We start from the raw sequence: 19140 nt of genomic DNA, 5'->3' as shown, positions 1-19140 counted from the left end.
ATGCTCATTAAAAAAAGAAATTTTATTGATCAATGCATCTAGCCAATGAAACTAAACGAAACAACGGAGTAATATCACACCTCATAAATCAATTCAACAATTTGATCATCTGACACTTTTATACGATGGGATTGAAGAAGAAACACTGGCAATCAAGAGATGATTTTTTACGTGATTGGTTAATTTGTGTTACACGTTTTACACAAAAGGCGTATTCGTACAATTAACATAAATCGTAGTTTTATCATAGAAAAGTGGAAGCATACTGACAAAAATCAAGGAGTTCTTTGTTGCTGTAATAGTTTTGAATTCTAGAAAGAAAGCAACTTGTTGCCTAAAATATCTGGTCTATTTCAAAGAGCAGATCCCTGGATCGACTCTGCTGGAAAAATCCTGGCGAAATGGCACTCGAATGTTCAGGGGATCGCTGATTGGTCCTGCGCACCCCTGGACGCGGCAAAAAAGCAACACTCTTTGCAGCTAAAACGCAAAAACACAGATTCGATGCTTAAAATTAGCGCTTTATACAAATTTCAATAATCACAGAGTTGAGAATTTGTTTTTGATAAGTCTACACAATTAAAATGTTAACGCTACACATGAGAGGGATTCCATCAAGACAAAACTGGTGGAAAATGCATTCAGTGAAAGTGGTTTCTCGTACCAAACTTGAACCGCAAAGGTACGGGAAATCCTTTTATCATCTTGGCCGCGGCAGTTGGCCGCCTTCTTTGACGCGCGGTTTGGTTTTGACATTAAAAATAGACGACTTTTTGGGACTAAACGACAAAAACCAACAGCTGCATTTCCAGCCCGGTGATTTACACAACTCTCATTAAATATTTAAATTCAGATCCACGTCGAGTTCAATGTAACACCTTAACTTCTATGGTTCGCTCACAAAATAAATATTCACTTAGTTAACTTCCACAAGCGGCTAAATGCAATGATCAAGAACAAGTTTGTAGTTAATTGTTATTTACACGAATCAACAAAAAACGCGGGATATATAATATATTCGTGTATAATAGTTATCATCTCTTTATACAAAACGTGCTTGCGATGACTTGTAATAACATTTTTTCCACATTTTTTTTTCATTTCTTCGCACAAAGCTATTCATCAGAGAAAATTAGAAAATTTGCCACCCAACTTAACATGCAGTTCAAATAGAAGCTTATATTTCTTTTTTCCTTGTGTATTTTTTCACTTTTTGTAGATTAATGACACAGATTCTAGTACACAATAATTAATTAACTCTTCTCACTGCCATCTTTTGCCTCTTTTAAATAATAGGGTATTTATACGACATTAAATTAGAAAATAAGAACATACAATCGCATATCATTTCTTTTTCTACATGGCATTGCTCTTTCGCGTCCTTCAAATCGGCAATGATTTTTTTCGGAACAACAGACATCTAATTATATATTTGTCACCATTTGAAATGAGAACTCAACGCGTAAGTCAGGTGTTCATTTTTTCGTCTGTCAGTAGTATTACTCTTTAGGACAACGTACACAATATTGAAATTTATACAGTTTTAATGGGAAGAGAGAAACGTTTGGCTTCAATTTCACAGGGTTATTAATTGATTTGTTTTCTTCTCACTCGCTCTCATCTAATTACGTCGCATTGCGGGTTAAAATTTTGTAACTTTTCAGTTCTTCTCGCCACCGCTCTCAGCACAATTTTCTATACTGGCTTCCAATGCGCGCTTGGCTAGTTCGCAAAATATCCATTTTAAATATAGATTATAGAGTTACTTGTTTACTGTGGAGCACAAAATTGTCCATCTGTGTGTTGCTGTGTGTGTGGGTTTTTGTTATATTAAAATTAACGCTCGTCGCTTTTGTTGCCTAGCTGTGTGGAAATTTCTTCCGCCGCTTTTGCTTTTCCTCCCCGTGTCGGATGCACTCACTCGCGCGAAGCATTTTTTTTTCGTATTAAGACAGAACACGCAGTTCAACAAGCGAGTCCCTCTGCGTTTTTCGCTCTTTCACTGTGCCAGGGAACATTCCTTAGGTGCTGACGATTCATCAAACAAAGTGTACGAGCTTTTGATTTTTGACATGTTTGTGGGTTTTCATCCCCGAAACCACAATTCGCCCCCTGCCGCCCATCACAGATTTTGCAGCGTCGGACAGGCTATGGGCTATGACGAATATTCAAACTTTAGTCAAGTCCATTCTTTGCCTGAACGAAAATAATCTTAAGACGTAACGATCTAATTGAATAAAAAAGGGGTCGTCATGATTGTTTCAAACACAAAATAATACGACAAACTAAATAAATACTAGCATTTGTTATCGTAATTTGTGCGTCACACTTGCAGGTGCTTATTCAATAAATTGTGCCGAAGACATAACACAAGATGTGTCCAATTAGGAGAAAAATAAAAACAGTAGTCTTGCTGCAAACAAAACTTGCCAATACTTAATCTCACAGCCTTTGGTTCAAGTAAAAATGCATGATTGAGAGCCTACTGCAATAAATCGTCGGTGTCATCATCAGCCGACGAGCAAAATCTGTTTCTGGCGGCAGCAAAAACGGATTCCACGGTTTCAACGCCAACCAACTGTCGTTAGATGGCTGGTGGACGCCTCTAGAGGGCATCCACAATTTTTGATTTTAGCTGGGTCACGCAGTGACCATGCGAACTTCAATCGTCCCAATCATTCGAAACCCAATTGGTGGCAATTTTTCAGTTTAGAAAAACGATAAAAAATTATTGCTAACCTTGACAACTTGTTCATACCGTTTGAAGTCAGCACAACCGAGTTCCCTAGCAAATTTACTGCGTCAACCTAATTGCCGTTTGTGTTGCGGGCCGTACAGGGGCTGGGCTTGTGGTTGCTCGAGGAGGCAGGAGGAGTCGAAGGGTCAGTTCCGTAGATTTTGCCCGCCTTCTTCGCCATTGACGTCAGCAGCTCATGCGACGTCTTGTGCGCTACCCGCAACGATTGCGCCCACTCCTTCAGGCCAATTTCATCCTGAACGAAAGATGAAAATTATAAATTTTTAATTAATCGAATTGATTTATTTTCACTGAACCCTAATAATAAATTATTGATAATCAAAAATTTTAATGAAGGTACTTTTTCACTGAAACAGAAAAATACTCACACAGGTAATTTTATAATTGTCAAAAGGCTCACAAGGAAACTTTTAGTATTATTTGACGTTTATGGCGAAAACATTGAATTCATGTAGTATTAATTTCCTGATGTGAACTACTTAAATTTATCAATTTATGTAAATATTAGGAAAATGGCCCAAAAACATTCAAAATTCCTTTAAAAATTTAGCTATTGCTGGCTTTTGGTCAGTAGGCTTTGTTAAAAGAGACAAATCGATTGGTGGACGATTTTTGACGTTCTGAATAAAATTAAAATTTCCGAGCTTATTGAGTTTCTAGGGTTTATCGTAGAGCAACAAACCAAACGTACTCTGAAAGCTGATGAAATTTCCGATTTTTTTACGTCCAGCTAACAAAAATTCAGTTTACCAAAATTGCCTCCTAGAATAATTTTATTTATAGAAAATGAATTATTTGAAAATGTCAAAGAGTACACATTTGATTGTTTATAATTTTTTTTCTTAATGGCAATAAACTTAATGATGAGCTGCACGGCGTAGTAGTCAAATCAGAATTTAAAATATGTATCTCAAACTGTTAATGAGCTATTAGCCAATATCCCAGCAAAAGACTAAAAATGAGAGACTTTTCCGGGCAGTAAAATTGATCTATCAAACGAATTTAAGTATGTCAAGATCTTTCAATTACAATGGTCAGACAGACATGATGGGATTTTTAAAGAGGGTAATTAACTTGAACGTTCCATTTTTAAATTAAGCTGTCAACCTGTCTATACTAATTGTTTCATGATTCACTAAAGAAAAAAGAGTTCACTCACAGTGTTGGTGAGCACGATTTTCGCGTCTCTAGTCTTCAAAACAATGCTCTGCTCCCCTTTGACTGAGGTAAGATCAGGCGAGACTTCCTCCACCTGATCCAGGAAAATAAGTTCAGGCTTGGTGCTTCCTGATTCAGGGTGCAGTTCCAGGCGGTTCGGGTACAACTTGGCGTAGCGCGTCTGCCAGGCAGAAGCAAATGGGCCGCCCAGTTTTTTTATGTAGCCGTGCAAAATGCAGTCAGACTCTGAAGCAAACAACCAATAATTGTAAAGTGGACTGGTTAACGTCATATCAAAGTACTCACCTTTCTCATCAGCGTCAAACTTTTGCTTCTGCTTGGCTCGCTTCTTTTGCTCCACTTTGTCAGCCTCATTGTTGATTGTTTCGAAAACAGTCTCGGCCACTTCGTTTTGCCAGCGCTCGGAGATCACCAGTGAGAAGTTTTTGTACAGATCCTGGTCTGCCTCGGTCAGCTTGATTCCCTTGGTATCTTCCTCGTCAAAGGAGCCAATGTCGAAAGCGTCAGCTGCATTCACTTCTCCCCGCGGGGGTATCAAAGGAGGGGTGTACTTCTGCAGGTACACTTGTTGCCAGTCGATGCCCGCGAAGAAGGGGTGCTCCTTGACTTCATCAGCCCTGACGCACAAAATAGCGAGTTAAAAAGGTGTTCAAAGACGATCAGAATTATTTTGAGAGCTTACCCTCTGCCTTTGCAGCCCAGCCTCTGATCAATGTCCCTTTGAAGGAGGCCTTCCAGCAGGTTTCGCAGGCTTTTTGAGAAAGAATCTGGTAACTCCACATTCTGTTGAGACAATTTCCAATTGTTAGGCTTGATTTAAAATAAATAAGGTTGGCAAATTTGACAGCAAGAAGTATCATAGTTTTTAAAAATATTTTTACATTTCTCAAAGAAGATGACCAATGTGGACACACGCTAGTAAAATTAAATGCTTGATTCCCTTACCATTGTCAGGGTCATTCTATCGATTTCATGCTTGTCCTTGGTTTTGTGTTGTCTGAAGGGACTGTGCCCCTTGAGCAGCTTGTAGAGCATGCAGCCAAAGGAAAACCAGTCTGCGCTTGAGTCGTAAGGAGTTCCTTTGGAGAGCACTTCTGGCGCCATGTAGCCATGTGTTCCCCTGAAAACAGAGTGGCCAAGCTTAGAATGTGCGCAGAAATCAATCAAATAGATGAACTTACACGCTGGCGTGTGGCTTCTTTTTAGAAAAGTCACACGCAAGGCCCAGGTCAGATATTCTGACGTGTCCGTGCTCGTCGAGCAAAATGTTTGCTGGCTTTAAGTCTCTGTACACTATGTACCTTTTGTGCATGTGCTCCAAACCTGTCAAAATAGACTTTGTGAATATACACCCTAAACTATAGTTTTACGCTTTTGTGTCACGCTTCTGGCATTTACTCGAGAAATTCCATCTTTTGTTTCAAAATCGTTGCTTACCTAGGATGACTTCCGCAGCATAGAACTTCATTTCAGTCTCGTTGAAAACACCGTGCTGGGACAAGTGATAATGAAGGTCACCACCGTTCATCAGGTCCAGGATAAAACAGAGTTTGTCTGGTGTGTGGAATGCATAGGTCATGCACACAATAAAGGGGCAGTCCACTTGCTATAAAGACACATACAAAATTCAAATTTAGGTAAAATGTAACTGCAATTTGATTCATCACATGAAATTGGATATTTCATAATTAAAAGGTTGGTTTTACTGACAAAAATGACTACAAAAATTCAAATCTCACAAAAATCAAAATCTTTGACATCATCCCGAATCAATTTATGCGGGAAAACTCACCCCTGTACTGACAAGGGACAGCATTATCCTCTCGTTGAGCGCGAGAGTCTCGCCCTGCTTCATTTTTATTCGCTTTTTGTCGAGGCACTTCATGGCATACATTTTGCCGGTGTCCGCCTTCCGGCATCCGTACACTTCTCCGAAACCACCTCGACCGATAATGCGGTGAACACTGAAGTCGTTCATTGTCAACTGCACAGACGAAAAGACGGCAACCGTTTTTATCAGCGTTAATTAATTAATCGCCTATCCCCGCTTGACACATGTAGCAGAGATAAGCTGATAGTAAACAAGTGCTCCACTTACCTGGATATTTAACTCTAAGTTTTTCCATTGGCAAAAGCGAGTATATTTGTCACTGTGGGCAGGAAGGATAAATATTTTAGCATGCTGACACTTTTCTATTTGGTTCGGCTCACCTTTCTAAAAATCTTCTGAACGGTTCCCCCCTTAAATGGTTAAAAATCTCTTCCACGTAAGGCTGAAAAATATTTAAAAATTAATTTTCAAGGTCTGTTACGTACTTGTAATGCGTAATGAGGACCTCGCCCTTGTATGTATTTTGACATTTCTTGTACTTCCTTTATGATTCTAATAGGCTATTTTGCAAGCTGCAAAACTAATGAGTTGTGAAAAGGACATTTTGAACTGCAGATAGCAGCAATCAGTGGTGATTGGTGCGCATTAGGTCAATATAAATAATCTGAACAAGACCCTCACATCTGGCTGGCTGCCTGATGCCAAACAAAACAAACCCTCGCCACTGAGGCTTGTTTTGAATAATACACCAAGGACAAAATGAACCAGAGCAGGCGTCAGCCATTCTTACCTCAAATAAATTAACTGGCACTTCATTCTTCATTAGTTGTTTTTGAACCTGTGCTACAGTCTCTTTTGAATAATCCTGCGAACAAGCGGAACGGCATAATTTTTAAGGGCAAGGATCGAGGCAACGAAGGGTCGCATAATGTGCAACGCGATTTGAATAAAACATGTGTGTATTGGAAAATTTTTGGGTCAAGATTGGCGGCCGATGGGGGTCAAAAGCTTCGAGATGATCTCTCTCGCTCCTTTTGCCAAGGACAAGAAAGATGCCGGCACACGTTTCCATGGATGTCGAGTTAACAAAGTCGGGTCATCCTGCTCTCGCGACGATGAAAAAGAAGCCCAAGTGTTGACAGTGTGCGCTCGGTAGTAGAAAGAAGCCCTTTAAAAGCATCAAATGTAACTAATTTAAAATTCCATCTTTTTGCCCGCTGCTTTCCCATTACTCTGCTGCCGCTGCCGCTACTGCCGCTGTGTACCCATTCCGGCCTTCAATATCTGGCGGGCGGGTGCAATAACGCCGCCAAATATTGACTTTTCCACTTCCCTTTGGTTGAAAGCGCACTTCTCTCTCTCTCTCTCTCTCTCTCTCTCTCTCTCTCAATCTCTCCCTCCATCCCACTCCCTCACACACTATCCACTCGGACCTTCCGCGGAACCAGGCCCAAAACCAAATTCGAGCAGAGCAGTGAATGTACTCACGTGCGAGTGCGCCAGCAGTTCTTTCATTATGAAATTGTCGTAGATCTCCCTCGCAACACGCCGTCTGTCCTCCACGGCGTCCAATTTTTCATATTTCTTTATCTGCAAACAACAACGATTGACATTGTAACCCAACCAATCTGAATAATTCTCATACGTGTGAAAGACTTGGTGATTCAATAAAATAATCATTGACTGATATCGTGCAGGACTGAATTTAAGAAAATCAAGGCGCCGCTTTCATTGATCAAAGCAGGAAAATGAACAAAGTCAATTCCGAGAAGCGATCAAACAGTTGTAAATTTTATAGCCGGCCAAACTGCTTTCAAAGGTAGAAATTGAAATGGAAATAAATCCATTCTCACTTACCTCTTCATAGAACTTAAGTTGAGGTATGGGTTCTTCTGAGTTTTCACACATGTCTTTAAACAACAGGTAGCCTGTAAAGAGAAGTAGCACTCATTAAAAGTGTACGGAGTGAAGCAATTTTGAGCAGCAATACTCTTTTACGATTGCTGGCGCACAAAGGAAGCGGGTGAATGAAAACAAACGCACTTTTAACGTAGCACCGCAATGAGAAGAATGGCTTTTATTGCCAATCCTACATTATGATGCATTCTACGTTTTTTTTTTTATCAAAATGAGTTTCATCACTGCATGAAAATGATGCATTAACTCTACTGTTGCATAAATTTTACAAAGGACAGACTTCGATCTATCATGCTTGCATATGCGAACGGAAATATATTCCTCCACGTGAATAGCGGGAAAGGCTCTATAGGACCAATTGAAACTTGGAGCGCGGTGGCACTCAGCACAACAAGTTTGTCGTTTGAGAAAAGAGGGCACAGCTTCAAGGGGGAAACTCACCTAAAACCTGATTGAATATTTTATCAAAGTTGACTTCGCCCTTCTTCTCCAGGTACTTGTGCATGACGCTTCGAACACTGCAACAAACAAAGTCAATTACAATCAACGAGTTTTTCCAACAAATGCGCGCATCTGCGAATGGAGAATCGCCAGAATGCGATTAGTCACGTTTCTCAGATGTGCAAATCGATATTGCGAGTCGAGCGCGCGTCACTCAATTAGTCAAGAGGTGTCAAGATTATTTATTCGAGCCGAAAACCCTCTCTCCGTTTCCGTGAAAGACTCGACGTGAGACGAATCGCGTGTGGCAAGGGTCGCATATATAAGAGCACTTTTGAGCTCGGGACTCGACGTGAAAGTGGTTCCACAGGGGATACAAAATTTAATTTACACATTATTGACTCAGGGAAATATTTAATCGCAGAGGAATTTTTCGATTGAAATTTCGTTGAAAACAGGATTAAATGGTATGCTGCCAGATTTGGGTATTGATCGCGAAAAGTTAGCTGCGGTAACCGAATATTCAAAAGGTGTATTGAGATTAAAAGTCCGGAAATAGCAGAGTTATATTGAGCATGACAGCAGCGAAGCGAACTTAAAATGGTCGATAATGACTTGCCATGCCCAATTTATGTTGCTCCCAAGCGCCGTCATAGCCAATTTGGGTTTGCTGTTGCAGAAAATCTAGGGGCCTTGTCTTACTATCTACTTGGAAATAGAAATATCACGAAAATCCGGATTTCAGACAAATGCACTCTCAAATTTTTGGCTCTTTTGCTGAAAATGTCTTAAAATAATGCGTAATTTCAAAATATATTGGTCCTGAGAGCATGCCAATTTAAAGGGTTTGAATATTTTCCACGTTGTCCCAAAAGGTCTATTTAGATTTGAATTTCAATCAATTTGAGAGGCTGTTTCGATTGGAGTTACGTTACACTACAAACAGGTAATACGAAAAATTCCAATGCTAATCCGGTTTGAAACTTTGAAAAGTGCTTGTGAAAGCTTTTGAAACGCAAGAAGGTTTCATTTTATTTCAGCTATTCTGAGGGAACACACAAAACAGTTGATGACGACGAACAAGGTGTAAGTTGACAGCAGTGGCACACTCATTGTGAGCATAGCGGCAGCGAGTCGAAGGCCGCGAGCACGCACTTTGATTGCGGCGGGTACGTGAGCTGCAAAATGCTGGCCACTTTAACCTAGTTATGGTTGGTGTATGCACGGACAACTGCTGCTAACCGACCGACCGACAGCAGCACCGTGTCAAAAATCACCAGGCAAAAAGAAAGAGCGAGAGAGAAAAACGAGAGGAGGATAACATCAGTCCCTCGAGATGACAAACTTTTTTCTTCGATTGTCTCAGAGCGATGCGGCCCTGAGCTCGTGTGCACCGATTGAGGGCTGTGCAAAATAGCGTTCAATCCGTTTTATATTGTGTCTCAACACACGTGCAAGTTTAATCGAAACTAAAAATAAAAAAAAATATTGAGGTTTGTCCTATAGAGAATCCTTTCACTACAGTTCAACTTTCCCGTAAGGCAAATGTTCAATTTAAAAGGCCATGGTACCCTAACTTTCTTTTTGTCATTTTTCTTTGGCATCATTAAATAATGACGCGGCGCTGCTTGAGTTTAAAAAAGTATAGTACAATATATTGAAATATTTGTAAGCATTTCTGGCAATAAAAAAATAATAATTTAAGTTACAGAATCGCAATTTAGCGAATTTTTCTAACTGACGCCAATGTTATTTAATTTTCAAGGATGCTTCCTATCTCCATTTTTGTGTCTCCTTTTCACAAACAAGTGTCACACGACTCCCTGTTCATCTGCGTTCATCTTCCTTTGGGCCCTTGGAGATTAACAAAAAAAATAATCCGGCTAAGCTTGTAATCAACGCTTCCTCCCTCTGCAGCAATCTCGCACCGACGGACGGAAAACTAGACCATTGCTCACATCCCTCGAGTGAAAACCGTGATTGGTTCATTGGTTGGTGTTCGATCGTCTCGGCGGCAGGCAGCGCGAGCATAAAAAAGGCGACAACTATTTCCAGCAGCGCGCGCGAGTGTGTCGGCGGCCGAGAGCGAGTCGGCGGTGAAGGCGTTGTTAGGTTATCATCGCGGCAGCGTCTCGGGGCGAATATACGTGCATGCATATAGATAGGTAAATAAACGGCTGGCAGCGGTGGAGTTAGTCGCTGCTTGGGCACGCAGACGTCATCGGTACTTATACGTGTGTGCTTTGCTTGGGTGCTGGCCGCCGCGTCACTCGCGCTGCATGGCTCGCGTGCGAACAAACCCACTGACCAAGTATGAGCACAAAGGCAAATTGCCACCGCTTCCGAGTCGCTCTCCTTCGCCAGGGTGTCACTAGCTCGCTCACTCGCTCGATGCGCAGACTTGACGCGCGAAAACCAGTCACAGGAAATGTGATCTGGGGGTGGCTGGGGTGTGAGTGAGTGAATGCAACTCGCTCGCTGTTTTGTTCCAGCTCTGCAGCATGAGAGAAAGGCAAATATCGTTGCACGCAAGATTAAAAGTGAGAAATGAGAATGAATTTTTTGGAATAGCAGAGAGTGCACATGCAAAATTTAAAACGAACTATTATGTGATTGAGCCAAGCAGTTTAAAAAATAAACTAAGAAAAAAGACCGAACCACTAATGTCAAAACTCTTAAAGGAGCTTGTCTCCTAATTTCGCTGCCTGTCGCTTTGTCGCTACGTCAATAAGAGAAACCGCTCCTTTGTCTGATTGATCTGGTCACCGACGTTCTTGTGACTAGGTTAAAACGAAAAACCACCCCGATTTTCGGCACGCCGTATCAAATCGTCGACCTAGTGATGCAGCTGGCTGACCTTATTCGACCCTTAGCGATCGATTTGCACTGACATAAATGATCTTCAAGTGATTCTTTAAACGTCACAAAAATCTATACTTCTATAGCTGGAAAATTTTAGTCTCTTTCTGAGGACAGTTATTGCTGTCCAAAAGCAAAAAAAAGATACAGAATTTGTGGTTACGTGCAAGCCTGTAATGTAAGCATGTATTTTCCTAATCAAATATTTAATTGGCCAGAAATTTAATGCAGCTTCCACGGTGTGTCGCAAGTTGTTTATTTTTCTGAATTTTTACAGGAATGTCCTGCTCAACTAATTTTGGCTGCAGGCCTAATTCATGAGCTTCCTGTCCCATCTGGCGGCTGAGGTTAACATCAAATATTAAAATTTGCATCGTATTTAATACAGATAAATCCAAACGCACAGGGAATTTGAATAAACTACGTGAACTCTTTTTTTTAAATGGTAAAACCAATCTATGTTAAGCGGTTGCACTTTGAGCGTTCATTAAAAATGCTGAAAATGCCATGAATAAAAAAGGGATTTTCCTTGTTCGTTGTTTTTTTAGTGCGTGGCCAGGAGAAGGGAAAACCAACTGAGCAGTGCAGGTCTGGCAGCAGAACAAATTCAATGTACGCAATTGTTCATTTACGCAGGCGGAATAAACGAACGGCCGAGTTGCGTCTGAAGTTTCTAATGCCGGGAAAAGTGTCTCTTTTTTCTATTAATACCCAGGCATCGGGGGCAAGCAAAGCCGCTGTTAGTTAACGAGACACCGCAGCATCTCTATGACGCACTCAACAAGGATGATTTTTTTTGTTTTATGCCAAGTCACAATCAAAAGCGCTCGATGCCACAATTCATATCAGCTACGTTTAATTTTAGACGAGGAAAAGCGAATTTCCGACTATATTATATTTGAGCTACCCGTCTGATAGCGAAAAATATTTGCCGTGCCATTATATTAAGTTTCCCATAAAATTTCCAATATCGCGGAAGAGCGCAGATAAACCGCCCAATAAAAGTGCTCGATAAATATGTCCGGCAGTGAACGAGGAAATTTCGTATCCCGTATGCATATATTATTCGGTTTTCAGCAGTGGACCATAAAAAGGAACGCGGTGTCTAATTTCCTCCCATTTTGCTCATATCGTCCACTTTGGCGTGTGCACCTTTTGCACAAATATTTGATGGTCCGTCGGGTTCTCATTTCACCCTAGACAGGAAAACATATTAGAGTATTCAAAGGAATCCGGCATTCTAAAGACCTTTAGAGCCAAAGAGCGATTTTGATTGAAATTTTAGATGTTTGTGGAAAAGATTCAGACAAACAAGTGGATTTGCATTAAAATCACTTCTAAACGTTGGAAGTGCCTTATCTTACTTTTGGCAGAATTCCAGATTTACTACGTTTAAAAATTGTGTCCATAAGCGGATAAGAGTGAAAAAATAGCGATTAAATGCCAGACATTTTCCTTGAAGCTATAACGTTTTTATTACGCTCTACTAGTTTTGGCTTCTACGCGAAGCCCTATTTCATCTGGGGAGATATGATGAAGTGTAAAAGTGGGCGGTTCTTCAAGAATGTAGCGACAGTAGAGCAAAATTATGTATTATGACTAAATGTGAGAGAAAACAAACATGAAAATTAACGAAAAATTAAGACGATTCGTTCCGATATTGACGCTTGATGGTAAAAGAAATGCTCGATCATGAAATAGGTAGATTTGAATTTTGTTTTTATCTTATGATATAAAGTTTGTAACTGATGACAGTATTTGTTTGAGTACCTTATTTTAATATATTTATGTGAAAATTTTAAATTTGAATTTATGAATGTTACCTTTAAATTTTCTGTTCATGAAATAGTGCTTTGGGTAGAAACTGAAACTAGTAGAGCGTCATAAAGACGTTAGCTTCGAGGAAAATGCCCGGCATTTCAAACCAACACGAATCAAAGGACCTTGTTAAGGCTACGATATTTACGACTAGTTTGATTTTCAGATACATTGCACGGTAGCACGTTGTTCAAATTCGTGATATCGTGTCAGGGAAGGGAAGTGGCTGTTTTTAATGCTCCGATAAATAGCATTTCATTTCCTTGCCTCTAAAATCCATTGGATACGTCAGATCGGTTAGCTTTTGCTATTTTCATATGCTCTTCAAGATGTCAAGTGGAAAGGGCAATGAAGAAGCAAACGAGCTACTTTAAAATGAAGCCCAAGCCAGTAGAAAAACGAGCTTCTCGCACGACTCCATGCGAGGCGGGGCGAGAAACGTTGGGAATAGACCGTTTTGGCGAGCCTGAACGCAGAAATTCGCCACCCCGTCGATATTTAGCAACAAAAGGAGGTCATGCAAGGCAGAGGCAGAAAAAGAATGCGCCCCGGCGGTGACAAAGAGTGTAATTTGGCGTGGCTGGGCGAATGTTCTTTGTCTGCGTGCTGGTGGCAGAAGTAAGAATGTGGCGATATGGAGGCTTGTTGCGGCGCAAAACGATCGGACCGGGATGCTGCTGAGAGACGCGGAACAGAGCAGATCACGCGCCGCTCTCCTCGCTTTTCAGGCCGACTGCAGGCTTTGCTGCCGAGATTGATTATTCGACGCGCGCCGTTTGTTTGTTGTGAGCCCCACGGACGGCGGCGGCGGACGACCATCCTCGACGACGACGCGATGACCGCCGCCGGCGAATCTCTCTCGCTGTGTTTGTTGAACATTCTCGAAAATTATGATTGCGCAGGCGGTTCGTCTTTTCTCGCACCCGCGAATCTCGCCGTTTCATCGTTTTTCGCGTGCAAACCCCGTTCTTATGGTCGGCGACACGCGATGCGCTAAATTCTCGTGTGCGCGTCCGTGGTGGAAATCTAGTAATTAAATCAGCTCTAATAATAGCAGTAGTAGTCTAGCTTCGAGTCCGCTCCGACATCAGCAAAAGAATGACTTTAGCCGTTTCCGTTCCTCGACTTTTGTTCCAACGCTTTCCTTCACAAAGATCGATTTTTCTATTTCTATTGCGTTGAAACGCAGCTAAATGCCTACTCGCTCACAATTCAATTTTCAGCCTGTTTCACTTTTGCTCAACCTAAAGTTTCAAACTTCCAAAAGGCTTGCTATCCAACTTGATGGTAAACAAGAGAAGTTAATATGCAAACGAGGGCTTCGTCAACCTGCAAAGCGCATGGATCACGTGCGGAGTACTTGCTATTCCTAGCTGGGCAGGTGCCGCGCTGGTTGCATACAGCTTCGAAACTCGTGCGCAACAGATCAAGGACGGGTGTTGTGCGTCAAAGAAACTTGCCCAGATTCCTTGCCGAGAAGTTGCCAATATAATAAGCTGAGATGTTTTGCCAGAGTGGGTAAACTTGCAGTGCTTGTCTCTCCAAAAGAAACATATATTACATTTTCCTTTGTCAGAATCCTTTCATGGTATTTCGTAGTGGCTGACAAAAATTGCAATAAAACTCTTGACAAGCGCTCTCCATTTAAAGTGAAAAAATTAAATAAAACAAACTCCTGCACAACTCACGCAGGCCTTAATAATGATTCGCAGGTATGATATAAATGTATCGGGGCAATGAAACTCAGTTCGACCATAATTTGTTCCCCTTGATTTAACAAAAACGACCCATTGCGAGAGGTGCTTTGATTCGCGTGCCTTTCCCTGATCGAGCGCTGAGTATTCCCCAAAGTGGAGGCTCGCGTCTCGTTTATTTGGGGCGAAAGCTAATTGGCTGCGAGCCACCTATGGAGTTGGCTGGAGAGGTCGACGGGCCGGTCAAGTGGCCTCCGCTCCGCTGGCCGGCAAACCCAATGGTCCCCGAAGGCAATTGATTGTTATTATTATGCTTTCGGCGGCCGCATCCGCACCGCACCGCATCTAATTAGGCTGATCAACGAACAAGTGGACAACGCACGACCGGGGTGAAGGTGGAAAAGCTGGTCGAGCAGGAAGGCGAATCCGCCAGTTTCATCCTCGCCTCTACAAAAGCAATAAACACACGAAAAAGGTCGCCTTGTCCTTGCATATTTCAATCAAGACACTTCTCTGACGCTCGCCGCTTTGGGCGGTTAAAAAAAAACTTTCTAGGTATCCGCTTCAGCCGCTTCGTACGTCGCATTTGCAAATGAAACTGCTGAAAATTCATTTAAACTTAACTTAAGATGGAAATCTCAAAGGCGAAAAGGACTTGATTCATTTTAATTTGTTGCTCTTACTCTAACGTTGAACATTTCTATTTAATTGTTATCATAAAATTAACTATTTGTATAATCTAAGCGATTTTGCATTGTAACTCGTAACATGTTTTTTAATCTGAGTTTATTCACCATCAGAATAATGAGTTGTAAATGAGTTGTGTGTTGTCCATGTATGCATTCCAATCAATTTGTGTAGGCCGGCAGGAGCTAGTCTCTTTAAAAGGTGGCCAGTTCCGAAAGTTGTTGCGAAAATAAATGCAATTAATGATTGACAATCTTCAATTTTTTGGAACCCAGCCAGACTGGATGTATATATAGTGATGTTAAGTGCAAACTTATGATTATATCGCATTTTCGGATAAAATGTTGGCTCTCAAACATGGTAAGGATCTGGTACTGAGCACCGTTTGAAGATCAGCGTCAAAAATGATTATTATCAAACACATGAATGGATTTGAAATGTTCATGATATGAGTTCCCGAAAGTCTTCCAATAAGAAAATGAGACGATTTTATTTTAAATTTCTCTACTTCTGCTGTTATTAATCAAATCTCAATCAATTTCCTTTACGCTCCAATCGGCCCTTATAACTTACACGCATATATAGCAGGTGTAAAAAATGGGAAATTTTAAGAAGCTTTGGAACGAATCACACATCCATTTAAAAATAACCAAAATTGCAATAATTTAGGCTGTGCGATAGATTAAAATTTTTCCAATAACGAAAAAGAAAAAAGAGGCAGGAACAGGGTTGGGCATGGGTATTAAGCAGTTTTTTCGTTTTTTTGCAGCTAGTTTGTCCCGCATTTTTGGTGCTCATGAAAAATTACATAACAAATGTAAAAAACTCCTGTAAAATAGGCGTTTTTTTTATTTTGACCTCATATTAGTAGAGTCCAACTCTGGCAACACTTCCAATAAAATCTGAAGAGCCATTATATCAGAGGACCTGATCGGAACAACAAAAAAGGAAAAGAAAAAAACGTCTATTATAATTCAACAAAAATAAAAAATTTCCCTCTCCAAACAGGTTATTTTTGTTCATTATCATTATAAATCCACGAGGTGCAAAACCCCGCACAAAACTGGTAAATACTCAAAAAACCACTGCAAGTTTGGGAATCTCCCCGGGAGATACCCAGCCCTGGATAGGAAGAAGATTCGTTCCACCTAATCGATCCAGGTTTTTTACTTGTGCTTCTAAATGAATCCATTCAGCTCGAATAGACAATAATTGTGCACGGGTATATTTATTATTATTTTTTCGCGACAAGCACGTCATTAGACCGGAGCATAAGAGGCTTTTTGCCCATTGAGCTGGCTGGTTGGCAGGCGAGCGCACGGCGTTTAAAAGGCTTATTTACATCTCAATTAAGCGGCCGCTGGGTGCGCAACAAACGGCTGCGCTGCACAAACAACATCCATCACGCTGCGCGCGCTATTTATTCCAGAAATCGCAAATTGGCATGTATTACAACAACCCCCGGTCGACCGGCCTGGCCTGCCGCCGTTCTCGCGGATCAAACACGCGATTTTTTGCGCCGGCGTCGCAAATTCCGAGCGGCTCGCCAAAATTAATCTCGGGCGAGCCGCGAGAGTGCAGGAATTTATATATGCAACACCTGCCAACGCGGCAGAGCGGCCAAATAAATTACACGCCGTGTCACAGTTGTCAGCCGGGTGCACTTTGGTGGGCGGCACAGATCAGATAAAATTCGCTCCTCGATTTCCTCCCCTTGGCCTCATTAATCATCAAACGAGCGCTGGACAAGGCTCTCCTCTTATCGCGGAGGATTGAGATTTTTACGCCGAAATATGAAACTATTTTTGATTGCGCAGCCGTGTTCGCGTGATTTGATAGAAGGATAAAAACCTGTGCATAGCCAGATTTTATTTCATATATTTCCTTGCGAGCGAGGTTGTTTCCTTGTGCTCGTAAAAACAGCAATTTTTATTTATCAACACCACCATTCAAGAACTAGAAACTCTTTTGTCATCATTCTTAACTGAAATGCAATACAGGAAAAAGCCGTCCTAATGTAATGCGCGTGCCAAAATACATATTTGAGTGTCCAGAATAATTGTATTTACGCAAAACAACCATTTTTAAATAACTTAGAGCTTTTGATGGTGCTTTATTCTAATTTATAACAGGATACTTACAAAGATATCGTCAGTTTCCGAGCACAAACCTTTGTGTCAAAGCAAAATCACATTTTATTACTTTAAAAAAGGAAGCGGGAATAATCTAGTCAGCTTCCGGCTTTGGTTTTGAAAACACAGCTGTTCTTTATCGCCTTCCGTACTGCCCACTGGACACAATACAGAATCACACCTCTTTCAGCCCGCAACAGCTGACAATCTCGAATCACAAACTATCCAAATTAGGACGCAAACAAATCGTTTCAAATCACAGCATCACCGAAGTTTAATTTAATTCCCCAGCATTACAAGATATTTTAAAGAAAGAAATTTCTGTCCCGTCTGCATCTGCACCCCTGCTCACGCCATCAGTGTCAAGGGGTGTCCGACGGGCTGGTTCGCCAACACGTCCCCCGTAACCCTAAATCTTTTAACGCAACCGTTCTCGATGTTGGACGGACTTGACAGCGGTCCCAGAGGCCGGGGAAGGCTGCGTGACTCGTCGTCCGGCCGGCTCGGACGACGGCCGTGGCCCGGGACGCGCATCCGCACCTTGTTTTCGGCGGGCACGCAATTTCGGGCAGCCGAGTGCGCGGCGGCGATGATATGCAGCCCGTGCGTATCGATCGGGCGCCGTCCCCCTGGCCGTGGGCCAAGGGCGGCCGTGGCAGCCGCCCCCGAGCCCGGGGCCGCCCCCGCACTCACCTCGGGTCGGGTAGGATGATCTTCTTGCTGGCCCGCGCCGCCGGAGTGCACTTGCTCTTCTCCATGGCCATCAAGTAGCTCACGTCTGCGAGGACAGCCTCCAGGTCCGCCATCTTGCCTCTGTTGCTGCTGTTTCTCGCTCGAAATTGCCTCTTACGGCTGTCCCCGCCGCTGCCCCCGGGGGTCGTGCGTGTCCCGACGAGCTGCGCTGGTCAGTGGCGAGCGCGACCTGCTCGGACGCCGCCGTCCATCGTCGGTGGCCTATTCGGCAGGGGCAATTGGACCAGCGGGCGAGTAGTGCGCGCCTCTCTCACAGCAAAACACGCATGGGCCCCTCGGCGCCGAGCCCAGCGGCCCCCCGGTGCCCCGCGAACCCACTGTCAGCATCCGCGAGGCCACTCCAGGCCCAGATCGGCTCCCCTGCTGTCCGACTCGCTCGTGTCACACTCGACCGTCAACACTGTGCCCGACAAACCTCGGTGGCCGACTTCTGTGTGTACACCTCTGTGGCTCGCGCGCGCATACACAAAGGACTGGCCCTACCGACCGACTGCCCGAGCCTGTTTGCTCGTGTTGCTGGTTTCTGCTCTGCTCGCGGTGTCGGGGCCGTCCGCCTGACGGCGCCACCGTCAAAAGCGCCCTACGCCGCAATCTCCACACACATCTTAATTAGCCCCTTAATGGATCGCAGTGTGCGTTCTCGTTTCTCATGACATTATTTAGTCATGTGTTTTAGATAATGAGATAGAAATCGTTAAAATGAAAAATTACCTTTCAACCTGACAGCTTGAGATCATTTCACTCTGCATCTTACTAACAGGCTAATTTTCGCTACAGACATAATATTAAGTCTCATAATTATATTATTATAATAATTACGGATTTATTGTAACACGAAGAGGTGAATATTACTTATTAGTATCAACTTTTATTACAATTCCAAGTCTAGTTATGTCAGTCAGTCAATATGAATTAGTTTTTTTTAAATAAAGGGACCATTTTACCATTTTAAGGAGAAAGTATTTAAGTGTTAAAAATGATAAGCTTGGAGCTTTTTGAATTATTATATATAGAGGCCTATAAATAATATTAGTATTATTATTTCTGAGGTTAAAATTTTGAGAAAGATAA

At 42.2% G+C, this 19140-nt stretch overlaps 1 protein-coding gene across 1 annotated transcript; it reads right to left on the bottom strand.

Moving 5' to 3' along the window:
* Positions 1-3: 3 nt before the first annotated feature.
* On the bottom strand, positions 4-18574 carry LOC135944473 (G protein-coupled receptor kinase 1). The gene is made up of 15 exons (XM_065491454.1): positions 18010-18574; positions 8127-8203; positions 7626-7696; positions 7257-7358; positions 6559-6633; positions 6149-6210; positions 6036-6087; positions 5730-5921; positions 5375-5543; positions 5119-5260; positions 4883-5057; positions 4620-4720; positions 4223-4554; positions 3918-4162; positions 4-2993 (listed from the first exon to the last, which is right to left on the bottom strand). The coding sequence occupies exons 1-15, from the start codon at positions 18120-18122 to the stop codon at positions 2808-2810; spliced, it is 2094 nt and encodes a 697-aa protein (XP_065347526.1). The 5' UTR covers positions 18123-18574; the 3' UTR covers positions 4-2807.
* Positions 18575-19140: the final 566 nt, after the last annotated feature.

Source organism: Cloeon dipterum, chromosome 4 (genome assembly GCF_949628265.1).
Source record: "Cloeon dipterum chromosome 4, ieCloDipt1.1, whole genome shotgun sequence".
Classification (NCBI taxonomy): domain Eukaryota; kingdom Metazoa; phylum Arthropoda; class Insecta; order Ephemeroptera; family Baetidae; genus Cloeon; species Cloeon dipterum.
This window is presented reverse-complemented; position numbering and strand designations above follow the sequence as displayed.